This window comes from Euprymna scolopes, chromosome 40 (genome assembly GCF_053919585.1).
Source record: "Euprymna scolopes isolate OS-2025 chromosome 40, ASM5391958v1, whole genome shotgun sequence".
Lineage (NCBI taxonomy): Eukaryota > Metazoa > Mollusca > Cephalopoda > Sepiida > Sepiolidae > Euprymna > Euprymna scolopes.
Window position 1 is genome coordinate 70,564,270 of NC_136521.1, and position 17,236 is coordinate 70,581,505.

The 17,236-nt window shown below is 33.9% G+C and overlaps 1 protein-coding gene across 32 annotated transcripts in view; it reads right to left on the reverse strand.

Annotated features, from left to right (window-relative positions):
* The window catches only part of LOC145265633 (calcium/calmodulin-dependent protein kinase type II delta chain-like), a 705,488-nt gene that overhangs the window by 71,178 nt on the left and 617,074 nt on the right, over positions 1-17,236 (reverse strand). For 11 of the 32 annotated variants that reach the window (XM_080121680.1, XM_080121693.1, XM_080121682.1 and 8 more), the window contains one exon: positions 5,527-5,604. The exons of the other annotated variants lie outside the window; for them this stretch is intronic. In XM_080121680.1, the coding sequence (XP_079977806.1) occupies positions 5,527-5,604 (78 nt within the window). The remainder of the gene's footprint in view (positions 1-5,526; positions 5,605-17,236) is intronic. 32 annotated transcript variants of the gene reach the window in all.

The following is a 17,236-nucleotide window of genomic DNA, read 5'->3' on the forward strand; positions in this document are numbered from 1 at the left end:
TAAGTTCCACTTCTACTGACTCGGTGTTGTCTTCTATTATATAAAGAGCAAAGTCTGTATGTTTGTATGTCCAGCTAAAACTTCGAAAATACACAACAAATCCCTACAAAGTTGGTATTTTTTTCATCAGCATAACTCCCCCAAAATATCTAAAAGTAAGAATTCATTCTTTTGCGGGTCATTGAATATTATCATGTAATAATGCTTAATGCCATTCAGGAAATTAATCAGCGTTCTTTTCTTAACTATTCTTATTTCTCTATAAAGAAAGGAAATAGGAAAACTTAGTCTTAGTAGTGCTCTGGAGGCACCCTTAATTTAAATTTGTTCTTTCAGTAATGCTCTGAAGACCTAAATTTTATTTTCTTCACTTTTCACATAAAAAAAGGGAAAAGGGAATTTTCCTTCTGGGGGAGACACTTAATGTCTTCCATTTAGCTTTTATGGCCCAGACAATGCCGAGTAGCTCTGCTAGTATATATGTAATACTACTCACACCATTTTAACAACTGAATATAACTGAACTAATTGACCAAAATATCTTGTTCAGGTTTAATGATGTGTTTGCGTCCTTATTTCTATTAGTATGTTGCCTTTCTTATTTACTATTCTGTGAACAAATTTTTCACACACACACACACATATATATATATATATATGTATATATATATATATGTATATATATATATATATATACACACATACACTGGTTAAAAAAAAAAATTTAACCCAATCTCATTATAAATTTATTTCTACTTCTGGGTTAAGTTTGTGCTGTGTTCTTTCTTTTAACCATTATATATGCTCTGCTTTGCAGAGAACCCTCACACAAAGGGTTTTCTACAAAACCTGCCTCATCCTTTTGAATAAACACTCATATATATATATATATATATATATATATATATATATATATATATACACGCACACACACACAAATATCGCTATCTGTATGTCAGTATCATCAGAAGTGCTATCTAAAAACAAAGTTAATTTCTTTTCCTTCTCTTGCTTTGTACACGGAATTCTCAAATTAGAATAAGCTACCTATCTTCTTAGAAGAGGCAGAAGACCCCCCCTCCGTCTTTAATATCGGTGTCAATTACAAAATCTATTTCTAGCAAACGTATTAGCATTCTCATCTGCCACACGTTGTTTACTCAGTTTATTTTCCATTTGTTTCATGATTTTTTTTGTTGTGTTATATTTTCTTACATTAATAATCTATTACATGATCTAAAAGAGATTATCTTTACAAAAGCATGGAATATTGTTGCCACATCTGAAATGGTGCATCTACCACTTGTCTCTCACTCTCAGACAGGGTCCAAAAAAAAGTAGTTCAAATCGAAATCCCAGATTATTGGCCAAGCTCCAATCCCATCACTGCAAAGTTGGGAGAAAACTTTGTTGTACCCAGACCTCTGTTGTAATTCAGTTAAAGGTTGCACTCTGTTTGCAGTGAACACAAAACATTGAACTCTCAATGTTATTTGAGAACAGGTCTCAAGATGATATAATAAAAAAAAAATTCTATTTTTATAAGAAAATGTCTTTTTTGTTGATTTTATACAAGCGTTTAATTCCAGCTCAACAATCCTGCCAGTAATGACACTTACAGAAAACTCAAAGGAATACCCACTAGCAGACATAGCTAACGGCATACGAGGGGCGTGCAATAAGTAATGCCCCTGACCCACTTCCCATAGCAGTAGAGCAACAAAACTTGGCACAGTTATTAGTCTTTCTCTATATAAGAACCGCCCAGAGTTATGCATTTCTCCCATCGTTTGATGCAGCTCTGGAGGCCGTTTTTGTAAAACACCCCAGGTTGGTCCTCCAACCACAACGTGACTTCAGAAATCAAGGCTGCATCATCTGGGAAACGCTTTCCTTTCAAAAACAACTTCATGGCTGTCAGTCAGTGGGTGCAAGGTCAGGAGAGTAGGGAGGATGGGGAAGGATTTCATAACCACACGCCCATGCTTCTGATCTGGCGACATGTGAGTTGTGGACCAGAGCGTTGTCATGCTGGAGGAGGGTACCTTTGCTGATCTTGCCCCGCCTCTTGATCTTGATAGCTTCCCTTAATTTCCTCAAAAGTGAAGCATAAAAGGCTCCTGTAATTGTGATACCCTTTGCCAGGAAATCTGTCATCACTACTCTGTCCTGGTCCCAGAAGACTGTGAGCATGACGTTGCCAGCGGCGGGCTGCACCCTTGCTTTCTTTGAAGGTGGTGAGTTCAAGTGCTTCCACTGCATTGTCTGGGTTTTGGTCTCTGGATCATATTGAAGGACCCAGGTTTCATCCTGTGTAATCAGTCTTTTGAAAAACTTTGACTCATCTTCTTGGCACATCTCCAAATTCATCCTCGGGCACTTGACACGTTCTCGCTTCTGGAATGGTGTGAGCAATCTAGGAATCCATCTGGCAGACACCTTATGCATATGGTCATGAATGATAGTTTCCACAGACCCTGTACTAATCTTGACATCTTGGGCTATTTGGGGAATAGTAATGCGCCAATCTTCCAAAATGGCAGCCTCAACTTGATGGACAGATACCTCATCAATGGCAGAAGGGGAGGGGGCAACCAGGTCTGGGAGCTGTTTCCACAGACTTCCGGCCATGTTTGAATTCACGATGCCAGCGTTTTACAAGGTCATATGATGGGGCATTATCACCATAAGTTTCTTTCATTTCATGAAAAGTCTCCTGTGGTGTACGTTCTTTCAAATACAAAAACCGGATCATAGCTCGACATTCAACAGGCTCCATTTCACACCTGACTCAGTTCAAACACCTGTAAAACAGAAACCACAATTAGTTCAGAGCTGTAATTTGCCACCACATAACCCGTAGAGATATAAATCATTGCACATGCAAAATTTCAGCTAGATCAGACAACTGGAAGTGGGTCAGGGGCATTACTTATTGCACGCCCCTCGTATCACCCCCGTGACCTAAAGAGGATGTACATATCGTTTATTTCTCCTGATGAGCTGGTTGCCATGTCTAGGATGTAATAGCCCTTCAAGAAACGTCCCTATGACACAGAAAAACCAAGATACTAAACATCTTTTTCATAACAAAAAACAAAACAGCATTACCAAGTTCCAGCATTGTATTACTCTTTTAGTCTACCTCCCTCTCTCTCTCTCTCTCTCTTCTCTGGGATCCTCTCTTTCGATTATAATGCCTCATTTTCTTATCTTTGTTTTGTATTGTTTGATAAACTAACATACTGAAGTAATAATGTCCTGAAAAGCTAAGTTAATAAAAAAATTTGATTGTTTGAAGACGATGAATTTTCCCCATCGGTGGTGCTGTTGTCAAGATTTGCATAACAATAAAATTGTGTTTCGTATTATTTGGATTCTTTGGATTACTGTTCTTGATGCTTGTTCAACGGATTTCATTTGGATGATAAGCAGGATTATTGCTGAGTTAAAAGATGAGCCTAACAAAATGGAGTGACTTTTTTCAGCGTGTTTAACTGATAGTTGTATGGCTTAACGTATTTCTCATCATTGAAACTGCCAGCGTACCCTTCCTCTCCTCCCTCACCTCCTCAGAATAATATTCCGTTTTTTATTTATTTATCTGTTTTTTACAAGGGAGACCACTCAAGAATAAAGGGTTAATGAGTGTAAGCTGGTCGGTGAAACAACAGCATAATGATCAGTAGAGGTTGAAATTGGGTAGAATTAGATTATTTAAGGAGACAACTCAACAAGAACTTGTTTACATAGGACTTGAAGATGACCATGTTGTAATCAGCTGGAAAGCAGGCCTACGGTACAAAGTTCCGCAGACGGGCAGTTCTACAAAAGAAGCTTTGCCAATGAGATTTGTGTATAGATTTAGGTACAAATAGAAAGTGGGGAAATTGTTGACAGTAGTTGTAGCCAGACGAGTATTTGTTGTGTATGTCTTTCAGGGCTGAGGTGCAGATTGAAACTCAGTTGACCACTTGCCATGAAAATAACAATAGAGCAGAGATAGACTCGGAATGTCTCTTCTGTGAGAAAAAAGTTGCAGGGAGGAGAAAAGAACATCACCTAGTTGGTTTTAAAGCAGGAAAGGATACTCCAAGCAGCTCCTCTCCACATGTGGCAACAGCACTGCATGTTAGGACATATTTTAAGAACCTATTTCTTCATCGAGTCTTATGTATAAAGAAAAGTGCAACTTAATTTCGAAAATGTCGTAATGAACAATAATTATTAGAAGATGCATAGATACTAATGGATTCCAAAACTGACTTTGGTGATTGAAAGTGATTGGATCGCATTAGTATTTTTCGTCTTAATTGGGGAAAAAGTCGTTAATTTGAGATGCTACCTGTGGATGCATTTTTGCTCAGTAATTTAGTTATATCCACAATTGTACAAAGAATCTATCGCTTGAAACACAAATATGAAAAAGATAAAAATGTTTTCAGTTGCAAATAGGCTTATTGAATTTGTTTAGATCAGGGGTCCCCAACCTAGGGTGCTTCCAACCCCTCAGAATGTAAGGCAATATTTCATGGGATGAGAGAAAAGTTTAGATAAAAATAGGATATTGGCTATATATTACTATTTTTTTTTTTTTCCTTTCGCAATATACTAAGTTCTTGTTTTCATTTTAGGGGTGAGTATTGTTATTAATTTTTGCAGCTATTATTTAGAAAAACGTAAATTTTCTAAGAATTTTGAAACTAGTTTTGTACTATATTGTATTCTTTATTGCTACTTAACTATTAATGCAATTTCAAGTAAGACATTTTTAAGGGTCATTCCAATATTTATGACTTGTTTTTTTTTTTTTTCATTGTAAATTATATTAAAGAATAAAGTTACAATTTGCTTTCGATAAAATAGTCAAAATTTGCAAAACATCCTTGAACACAATATAAATTTTAGGGGATGCAAGGTTTGAGGGAAATTTTTGGGAACCATTGATTTAGCTTATTGGTATGATTGTGACTAGTTTAAAGCAAGATCCTTTTGAAACTTGGTGGCTCTTGTAATATATTCCTTCTACTTGAAAAAAAAAAAAATCTGTCTTTACAAAACTATTTTCATATAAAAGTACTTGGTTATTTGTTATGTATGTTCAACAAGCAGGATCGGAGAAAAAAAAAAGGGGGGGGGGCAAAATCGAAAAGGTTGAGAAGCACTGTGACTATGTAACATTTTAACTTTTTTTCTTTCTTTGGAAGTATGACTTAATGGCTACCTAAAGAAAACAGAAGGCTGAAATGATATAGGCCTTATATATTTCAGAAGAATGCACGGTCTCTATAAAATCAAATTATCAAACATCACAAAGATGTTAAAAGTTTTTAAATATATACAATATAACAGATTGTAAAAAAAAAATCACCAACAGCAATAACGACCACGGCGTTGATGGCGTAGATATGATAGCAGCAGCAGCAACAGCGTTGTAACTAAAAAGGCTATATATGTATATGTATGTACATATATATGTATATGTATGTACATATATATGTATACACCTCATTGGTTATTACATACCTGATTGTCCTAACCAGCATTGCCTGCCCAGGACGTCCTGCTCAGTGGAACAGCGCGAGTTGGTCTTGGAAAATGAGACTAGCCCCACGGTAGGAGGAGAAGGAGGAGGAAGAGGAGGAGTGAAAAAAAACCACAGTACAGAAATAAAGAGAAAGGTTCACAACTTTTTTGTATTTTAAGGAAAAAAAATTATGCCAATGTTTAAATGTTAACTTGTAATTGTTTAAACCCATGCCATCAATACTGGTAGCATTTTCCTAAGTAGAAGATAAAAAAGTTTGTTTTAAAATCAACTTTTTTGTAGCCAAAAATCTATGTTATATTTCTCTTAGACTGTCCGTTCATTCTACTTTTTCTCGGAAACTACAAAGCTAATCTGGCTGAAATTTTGTATGGAGTGCATTAAACAAAGTTTAATGGTATTCATTCAAAATTTTATGGTATTCAGTTAGGAATTTGTATTTCATATAAAAACGAGCATAAATTTAACCATATCCAACCATCAAGTTGGCATAAAGCATTTATTCTAAATCGAGTATAATTTTTGCCCACTTTTAATGGCTAAAATTATAGTATAGATAAAAATTGTAAAATTTGTATATATATGTATATATATATATATATATATATATATATATATATAAGAGAACAATAGGAATGGGAAATGAAGTCACAAAAACTATATATTGGTGAATATAGATTGGTTCATTAATTCAGTAAGGGAATACTACAAACAATTAGTTGGGGGATAGAAGGGACTCTTTATGCCAAGGCATTTCGAAGCCTAATGCTTCTCATCAGAAGAGTAGAGAAATGCTAGGTAACATAGTGGGATGCGGCGTCTAGTGTGGGATTCATTAGGAATTAAATAGATCAATTAAAAAGTCCCTTCTATCCCCCAACTAATTGTCTGTATTCCCTTATTAAATAAATGAACCAATCTATATTTACCAATATATAGTTTTTGTGACTTCATTTCCCATTCCTGTTGTTCTCCTATATAAACTCCAATGATACTTGTTGAGCTTTATATTGTCCAGATATGTCTCCTCTTGTAGAATTGAGCTTGCTCTTTTCTTCTAATGCACTAAGCTATATATATAAATATATATAAAAGCGAAAGTTTGTGTGTGTGTGTGTGTGTGTGTGTGTGTGTTTGTATGCCTTGCAAAAACTTTCCATACAAGCAACGGACTTTCATCAGATAGATATCATTTTGAAGCTTGAACCTTCGGACGACAAATATAAAAAAATTGGCTAAAACCATTCATTCTTTCATTCATTCTCAACTGGACGCTTTTCTCCAGGGAGGGGTAGCAAAAAATCATTCCTTCATGACAAGATAGCTTCTACGCATGTGTAAACATGCGCAAAAGACGTCCCTTGAATTTGTTTAAATATTATAAAAACCGACCTACATTCACCCACGCGATCATGGCACAATGGTCAAAGTGACAACGTCATTATCTTAAGATTTAAGGTTCGATTCGAGGTATAAGATAATTTTTATTTTTTATTTTTAAACTTTTAATATTGAGACAGGGTTATTTATGCCATTTTTTTTTTCGCTTTTTGCTGTTTTTTTTTCCTTTTTTTTTTTTCCGATTTTTTAAAAGAAGTTTTACGTTTTTTCGCGTTTTTTTTGTTTGTTTTGCTTTTTCCAATTTTTTAAGAAATTTGACATCGTTTTTTTATAATATTTAAACAGGGTTATTAGTTCGATTATTCTTTAGTTTACTCTCCCTCTTACACACACACACCTCCAAACACCCGGGTAACACTGGTCACCCGCCCTAATCTATAATATAAATCTTACCTGTCTGTTTAACTGTATGTATATTTGCATATTTCGCAAAAACTTTCGACAGAGGCGACGGATTTTCACAAGATCAGTATCATTTTGAAGCTCGACCTTTGGACGACAAATATAAAAAATTGGCCAAAAACATTAATTCTTTCATCCTCAACTGAGCAGTTTTCTACAGGGAGGGATCACTTTTTTCACCGATATTTTCGAAAGTCATTGCCTCTTTTCGATTGTCTAGCCTTAATTTAAACCTATGTAACTTCCGGTTTGGCGATGGGTGCAACAGCTAAAGCATCACGTCTTTTTTATTTTCACTTTCTTTTCCTCCTTTGCAGTACGGGTTCGAGCCTGCCTGCCTACTATAACTTTTTTTTTTTTTTTGCTCAACACACACCTATAAACACCCGGGCAACACCGGGCACCCAGGCTAGTTAAATAATAATTATACATTTATACCTACAGACACTGTTTCATGCTTACACAATCATCAGTGTTGGGTAACAATTCCTGTCGATCATGAGATTCAAACCCAACCACAAAGCCACCTTTTGTGCCATTTGTTGAGACTATCTCAAGGCCATCAAACAATTGCCACGGGATTGGAGGGAATTAAGAACTATTAAACGTCGACTTCAGGCGAATACATTAGACAATCAAGCAGAAATCATGAACATTGCATAGACACCTAGTTGAGTGCCTTAGTTATTAGTCTGCAGACAGTGCTCATACTTAAGTATTCTTAAAGTAGCTTGATAATTATAATAAAAAATAATTATTAGTTTTTTACCTATTTGTTTACTCAATAAAAAAATAAAAAATTTTGAAGCATAAAAACTTATTAGCAATTATTTCAAAATTATTTCAAAATTTTTTTTTTTATTGAATAAACAAGTAGGTAAAAAAGTAATAATTATTCTTTAATTATAATTATCAAGCTACTAATTATATATAATATATATAGTAATATATAATTATTATTTAATTATAATTATCAAACTTTTAACCCCTGAAATCAATTTTTAAAAAGTTGAACCCCTTAAAAATCGTTAGACACTATTTACTTGCCCCCCCCCCCCAGCGGACAGAGTTAGGCAGATTTAGATAGTTTGTTTTTAATGTGAAAATCCAGCTCTTCAAAAAAGGGGCCCCTCTAGAGTGAAACTAAAATAACTTCCTCACTAATCGAGGATAGAAAAGATTAAGTGTAGTATCAGAACATGTACTACACTTTGCTCCTAGCCAAAAGGCCAGAGGTAAGTCAATTGAAAAAACAAATTGATGTTTTAAAAGTTTAAAATCTAATGTCTCTGTTTTACAAGTATTTTATCGGAATGTGGTCTGATAAACTCACAGCACTTGTGCCCCCTCGATGCAATAATCCTGACAAGCAGCAAAATCCCACCCTTTCACTGTTGAGGTCCCAAATGCCAGAAAACCTTCTCCTCTAATAGTTTATTCCATTGGACTGCTAGACTTTAAAATTCCCTGATTGTACTGACATGCAAAAGTTTAAATGTAATGTGAACAGACATCTCGCTGCTCAACTCCCTACAATCCCCTGTTAGACACGATCCCAAATAGTGGCCTCTTATGTTCCAAGTGGCAATATACCTTGTTTGGGGCTGGAAACGAGTAAAGTCACATGATAAGTGAGACACTAATTTGCATAAGGATAATGCGGCTGAGTTATTAGCCAATCATAATGTATTAAAAGAACTTGTTTAATCTTTGTCTAAAAAACTTCACCACATAATTGAGAACAAAATTTCTGCTCAGTGAGGTGGATGTTTTTTTTTTTATTTTCCAATTTTCTTATCATTTTGTTCTAGCTGTGGATGGGAATCCTACCGGATGTCAGATATTTACATGCTATCTCATACATTCCAACCGTCCTTTTAAGCGCAATTGTTTGTATCTCTCTTGCACTTGGTTCACCGAGTATATTTCCCAGATAGTTTTGGAAATTATTTTTCCTGAATCCAGTTGCTTCTATAATCACTGGAATTATGGAGATCTTCCTAAGATTCCAGTTTCTTTTCATGTCATACATTAGACTTTAATATTTTGTTATCTTTTCCCTCTCAGTTCTGTTTAACCCAGCGTCATTGAGGACACTAACTTCTACTAAGGTTGCTCCTTTCTTTTTCTTGTCACATATCACTGTGTCAGGTTTAATAGCGCCATTTTCAAGTTACGTAGCTATAGGAATGATACGGTCACATTGGATGGTGTATGATTTATATTGATTAAAAGTTCCATAGATTTTTCCATAGCGTAGTTCCAAAAATATGAACAGAATATTTTGATACAATTAGCATTTTCTAATGCAAGTAGGACTTTGTTATTGATTTACAAACGGTGTAGAGATGATGATGATGATCATCATCATCATCATGTTAATATCTGTTTTACATGCGAACATTTAGAAACCGACTTGCAAACTAACCTATCTGGTCAGATCTTTATTTGTCCCTCTTTCTTTCAAATCCATCCTCATCATTTCTTCGCAACTGATGCTGCTACAATCTCATTAATCGTTCCAATGTGACCAAACTAAAAAAAAAAGGTTACCTGTTCTGCACATATCTCCCTGTACTATTCAGATTTAATCCGCCTCTGAGGTCATAAGATCTAAACTTGTCTTTAAGACTCACATTACACAACATTAGCAATCGACTTCTAAACAAACCTATCTCTGGCCTGGTCTTTATTCATCCCTCTTTCTCTTGTCTACCTTTATCACTTTCTCCAATGTTCATTCATATCGATTTTGTTTTTATCAGCGCAACACTTATGTGAACAAGAACAGATTTTCAGGCTGTTTGTATAATGGATCCTACAATGTGGTTGCGCTTATTTCATAAATAAACGCATGGTAGATTAAAATACATGAATTATCTCCCTTGTTTTGGAAAAATATTTAGTATACATGAGTTATATCCCTTGTGTCGGAAAAATATTTTGTTGATTTAAGAAAGCGCCTGTTCGTCCGTCCATTTGTCTAGGATAGTATTCATAACTAATTACCGATCATTATGAATTTTTGGATTACATCTGCTTGACATAAGGGTGGCTAATATAGGTTATATTTTATTTTCATGTAATTTTATGTTAAACAGTTTTGAAAGTTTTTTGTGAAAATTCAAATAACTATTGATGACTTTTTTAACCATATAAATATCAGAGATGAATTAATACATATTTGCAAAATTTCAGTTTCAAATATTTTTGATTTGCATGCAATTTGATGCAGTTATTTTATTTACTTCCTTTCTAGTAGGTTGGGCACAAGGTCTGGTATGGATTTGATGAAAGTGCTTCTGTAAAACTGGTCGATTAGATATCGAGATGCAAATCAACGAACGCGAAAACGTAAATGGTTCTAATTGCTTCCCTTCTTTCTTCAGTTGAACGTGATACGCTCTTTGCCACTTCAATAGCTTCTAATATGAAGGTGTAAACTCAAAGAATTTTTATTGAATCGAAATTTTTTATACCCCCCAAAAATAACACCTATATGTGAATATAGTAAGCCAGTATGAACTTAGAAATCGCTCTAAGACTTGGTCAACAAAATCAGCCAAATGGAAGAAACTCAAGAACATTTTAACACTCCAACCTGTGCCTTTGGACGTGGAGTAGTAAGGCACAAGAACTTTATGCCTTATGTATCCAACTTTATCGACTTGCATACATCTATATGCACACTAACCAGAACAAAGGTAAATGCACACACATACACGATGCCAAACTGCCCAATACACTATGAGCATATTAACTATTCATTCAACTTTTTTACACAAAAACGTGTTGAACTACGAGCAAGTAACTTTTGTGTTATTATTTCTTATATAAAATTATTTTCTTATAGCGTTTTTGTATTTTCCAATTTTCATATCTAAAACTCTGCTTGTGTTTTAGGTTGTTGATGATCCTTCTATTATTTCAATGTTTCATTGTATTTTTATTTTATTATACATGCTCTCTCTCTCTCTCTCTCTCTATATATATATATATATATATATATATATATGTTTATTTTCTTTCTTCGCTAAAATAATGACATTTATACCGTAATTCATATTAAATGTTGATATTATTCTTGGCTATACCAAAGATTTACAGAAATTTAAAGGAAAAGATTCAATATTTGGGCGCCAAGCAGGCATTTAATGCCATCAAAGTGTACACACACATCTTTTAATATTATCATCCTAATTTTCAGACTTATATACCTTATGCTGACTGGAGTAGTGTGTGTGTGTCCAGAGATAGGTATGGGCTGGGCAAATAAGTTGTGCTACACTTTTACTCCGAACAATGCCAGATAGCCCTGCTAGTATTAAACAAATTCTAGTAAAAAAAAAAAAGTGAAAAACATGTATGAGAATATATTAATAATTTAGTTAAAAAGTTAACATGAAACATTGGCAAAAGAAATTAAAATGTTCGGGAATGTGGAGGGGTTAAGGTTCTTTAGTGTAAAATCAATTCAAAGTTTGATTTTTTTAAAATGCTTTTTTAGAATTACACTTACTTAAAACACAAAAATACAAAAAACAAAAATCTGATGTATGTATTTATTATGGAACAAAGCTGTTATATTCCAAAAATCACATAAATTGGTCAAGTAGTTTGTTTTTAATTAAGAAAATCTAATTTTACAATTTTTAGTGATTACAAAGTTTTAATTATTTTGAATAAAAACAAAATCTCTGTAGTCGAATTGAATTTTCACTTTTGAATTTTGGGAGAATTTCAAACAATATGGCTGCTCCTGACTCCCTCCTTGCTTCCTCATAAAATTTGATTTTCTTAATAAAAAAAACAACAAAAAAAAAAACTACTTGATCAATTTATGTAATTTTTAGAATATGACATCTTTGTTCTGTGACAAGTACGTACGTCATAAATAGTTTTCTGCATTTTTTTTTTTTAATTAAGTGTAATTCTACATAAGCACACATTTTTATTTTTCATCTTAATTTTAGAAAGAGAGGGGCATACTTTCTTGGTGGTATTTGTGGTTGATTTGGTGGGGGTAGTATTAAACAGTTAACCCTCGGAGTGTTCCAAGGGAAAGGAAGAAGACGAGGCTGCAGATACTGAAGGAAAAAGGAGATAATTTCTATAACCATATTGGTGAAGATAAAGTCCATCCTAAAAATACAACTGTTGCTGAAGGGGACAGCAAAAACTACCACCAGAAATGGGGTTTTTAATTTGAAAATAAAAATTAAGTTAACTTGCTGACACCCCCTTTACTATATAGCTATAAGTTTGAAAGGGTTGAGTTTGAGGGCTATCACAATGCACTTATGGGAACAGTCTATGTGGCAAAATAATGATAAAAATATTGAAGGGACTTCAATAATTTTTAATTATGCATATTTATTACTGAATATAGTATCGCACAAGATTGTGGACGCATGAGTTTCCCAAATATTTTTAAGAAAATTTCTCTTTATCAGAGGGGGAGGGAACCATAGAAAGCGCTCGAATGTTCCTTTCCCAACACCTCTGATGAAGAGAAATTTTCTCGAAAATATTTGGGAAACTCATGCATCTACCATCTCATGCAACACACTATGTTCAGAAAAAAATATTCATAACTGAAAATTATTGAAGTTCCTTCAATATTGTCACCGTTATTTATTTTACCACATAGACCGTTTCCATAACTGCATTGTAATAGCCCTAAAACACAACCCTTTCACATTTCACACAATGCTTCAAGCAAACTGGAAAACTTTGCTAACTATGAGTTTGTTTTAATAGTTTTACCACCAAGTTTCTTATCTTTTAAAAGATAATATAGAAAGGGAGTCAGAGAACTTTTCTTTGTGTCCTTAGAATGAACTTTTCTTGTCAAGTGAAAAAAATTACAAATGAGAAAAATGACAATGTTTCTAAGTGAAAACAACCTGGAAAAAAAGAAAGCCTCGTACAAAATGAAAATAAAAGTAAAAAAAAAAATAAATAAAGTGAAAAAAAAAAAAAAAGCTGTGGAATCATCAATTCTGCTGAACTATTTTTTTTTTTTTTTTTTACCTTGGAATGTTTTTCTAAGCAAGAGATTAAAAATAATGAAGAAAAAAGTTAATAAAAAGACAAAGAAATAAAGTCATACACGCATAAAGAAAAAACAACAACAACAACAACAGTTACAAAAACACTGAAAAATATAAATTCAATAAATGTAGAAGAAGGCGCTGGAGAGTTCATGTCCAAACCCAAAAAAGTATGATATTACCTTACAATAAAGGAAATGGGATTCAAAGGGATTTCAGAAATTGATTCACTTTTTCTTTGTGCCCATAATTTTTTATATTTCTTAGATGTGGCTAAGTATCTATATATATAAAAAAAACTCTGTTTATTGATCTGCCCATGTTTGTTGCTTCATGGAACAGCTTGCCAGATGAAATGACGTTTCTTATCATATCCAGATTTAAAGTTGTCTTGGACAAACATTCAAATATTTTGCATGACTTGTTGCACTTTTAGTATTTTTTTTGCCAATAAAGTTGACATCACACATTTTAAATAGCATTCTCATTGTTGGATGGACAAATTGAATAAAAACAGCTTAAAAAAATATATATCTGTTCTTGTTTTAAAAAAGAAACTGTCTTAATATCTCTAAATTCATTGTGAACATTTTTGATATGCTTTCTCCTGTAGAGATAGGATGTTGTGGTGTGTATTTACTACATTGGCAATTTTTTTTGTTTCGAACAGAAAAGAAAAACACACAAATCCAATCTGTTCTCTTCCAGCAGCTGCCGCAGCTTCCTGCAACCTTTCCAACGCCTCCTGCAGCCTTCCAGCACCTGCCAAAGCTTCCTGCAGCCTTTTCAGCAACTCCTGCAGCCCTCAGGAGCTTTTCAGTGCCAGTCGATGTCAGGCTACCCACTCCAGACTCTGTCTACGTCTGGAACTCCATCCAGGCTCCTACGTCTGATGAAGAGTCACCTCAGAAACAACACCTTGGCAGAGCCCATCCTCCAAGGTCTATAGATGGATTGGCTACCTCCAAATATAAAACAAGTCCTGACACTGGTACCAGTTAAAACTCCTCTTGAGGTTGTGGCCGGTTCAGCCAATATAATTTATTCTCAGGCATACCAAAGGATCCATCAGGTTGAAAATTACACCAGAAACTGCACACAATGTCTGGAAGATGAGATGGCTCAGATACGAGCAGAGTTAAGAGACCTGAAACTTTCCCTACGCCAGAGACAGCAGAGCCGAGTGCCACGCACCCAGAACTGAGGCCATACCCGCAGCTCAAATCGTGGGTGACGACAGACAAATGTCAGTACCATCAAGTTTTCGGTGACCAGGCTCGCAAATGCCAACTTCACCGCAATCACAAGGAAACAAATAGACCAACAGGCAGTGATGATGATTCCTGTTGAGACATATTCACACATTCTATGTGTGGAATCGTAACAATTCCCTCAAATTTTTAGTGGACACTGGCACTGCTATCAGTGTGATATCACCGACCAACATAACCACCCTGAAACTGACCTCCTTTTAACTCTGAGCAGCAAATAGTTCCACCATAGAAACTTACAGGAACAAGGAGCTAATCAAACTCAGGCATGATTTCAAGTGGTAATTCATAATAACAGACGTCAAAACACCCTAGCTTGGTGCCGACTTCTTGATACATTATAACTTGGCTGTTCATATGAAAACAAGGACACTGTCCGACAACAAAACTTCCAGAAAGATTACAGGGACTTCATTAAGCTTGATTACGACTGGGATTACCGTGGCAACACGGCATGAGGACAGTCGAAAGCCAATCTGACCAAAACGTTGCACAGATAACACTCAAGATGAGAACAATAGTCCAATCAAAACAAGTGATGTAAACAATCAGGCCTTATCTAAAAAATACACAACTTCAAAAAGCAATTTTTGTCGGTCTCAATATATGGCTTATATTTGGATTGTGGGTCGGATCAAGAACAGGTCAACATTTTCTTCATTTAAAAGAAAAATATACAAAAATAATATAAAAGGCAAAAACAATTAGATGATGAAATAACAAAAGAAACATTTGATTAGGTGTAATATCCACAGTTCAGTGTAAACAATTAAAATAATCATTTAAATGCGTCTTTTTTGTTTTTTTTGAACTGAAAGGAATATATTTACAGCCATTAAAAGAAAATGAATGTAAAAAAAAAAATTAATTTTTTTTTTTATTGTTCATTGAATTGGAAAGGTTATGAGAAAGTCAGCAAGATAAACTAGGTAAAAATGAATATTTTCTTTGTTGGTTAAACTGATAATAATTTAGCCATTAAAATTGACTTAAAGCAAAGATTTATCATTTCTTGCCGTTTTTAAACTGAACAGATTATCGCATTATATACTAGTGTCAAGATAACAATCAAGACTTTCTTCTTGATTGTTGAAAATCTATAATAGAATTGTTAAGATAAAATATGCATGGCAGATCAATAGTTGCCAACTGTTAAAAGTGATAGGAATAAAATTACACCTATTTGCATAAAATGGATGAGAAAATTTTAATTTAATGATTTAAATTTTAATTTATTCTGAACAACAAAAAAAAATAAAATGCTAAGGAGTTAACTATAGTCAGGGACGACCTAAAGGCCTCCTTTTCATTATTTGCAACACCAAGGTGTAGGGGCGAGCACTACTCCATTCCCAGAATTACTTTGCCTTTGACCCTCCTCTTATAATTGAGTATTTAGCAAGGAGGAATCAAGTACTATTTTTTAAAAAGATTTTGGTATAACTTGATGGGGGATTGAACCCCAATCTCTCAGTTTATTAGCGAACACTCTTACCATTATGTCAAATGGACTAGTTATATGATGATGGCCATCATCATCAAAATGTTAAATTATGAAGATTATGATACTCATCATAATCTTAAATTATGATGATGATTATGATGATGATTATCAAAATGTTAAATTATGATGATTATGATGCTGATGATGATCATCATCATCATAATGTTAAATTATGAACCATAGTTTATAAAGTTTTATGATGAATTTTTATCAACAATTTAAAAAAATGGCAAAGGAATTTTTACTGTTAAAGAATTATTATTATGAAATAATATAACGGGTTTTAGAAGTAAATTAAATTAATTTTCAATTTCTGCGGAACTGCTTGCTTTTACAATAGCCATAATATGCACATTTGAAAGTCAAACACATGTTGGATGAAAGATAATTTTCCAAAATATTACAATATAAATCCTCCATCTGACGATGCTGATGCAAGAACATTATATATATATATATATATATATATATATATATATATATATATATATATAGTATTAATAAAAGTGAATGTGCATAGTTTATTCCAGCATTATATCTTAATTTCCTTCGGTTTGTGTCTATCCATTACACCTCTGTATTGTATTACTTTCGATTAATTTAAATTTCATTTCTAAACAATGCTTCAAGTAATCTACATTAATGTCATGTTTTTCTTTATTTTTTAAATAAAATTTTCTTTTTAAAATGCTTGGCAGGTCAATGAAGAATTAAGAACTTCATGTAAGAAACAATAGTTTAAAAAGTTTAGGGAGCCAAATAATTGCGTTGGATATTTTTTAAAACATAGGTTTGTTATATATAGAGACCCTATGATAGTAAGTAGAGATCATGTTAACTAGTATGAGTTTTGGCAAGTGTTACATAGAGTACATGTCAGGATAACCTAGTAGCAAACGAAAATAGATCCAGTGCAGCTGGTGTGTTTGGAGCAGGCGGTCGAAAGCTACTTTTTTTAGACAAAACACACTAGAAATGCAGGTGTTGAATGATATTACATAGAAATGACGCCATGTGCTCGGGGGAGAGCAGAGTTTCTAGTCAGTCAGAGTTGGGA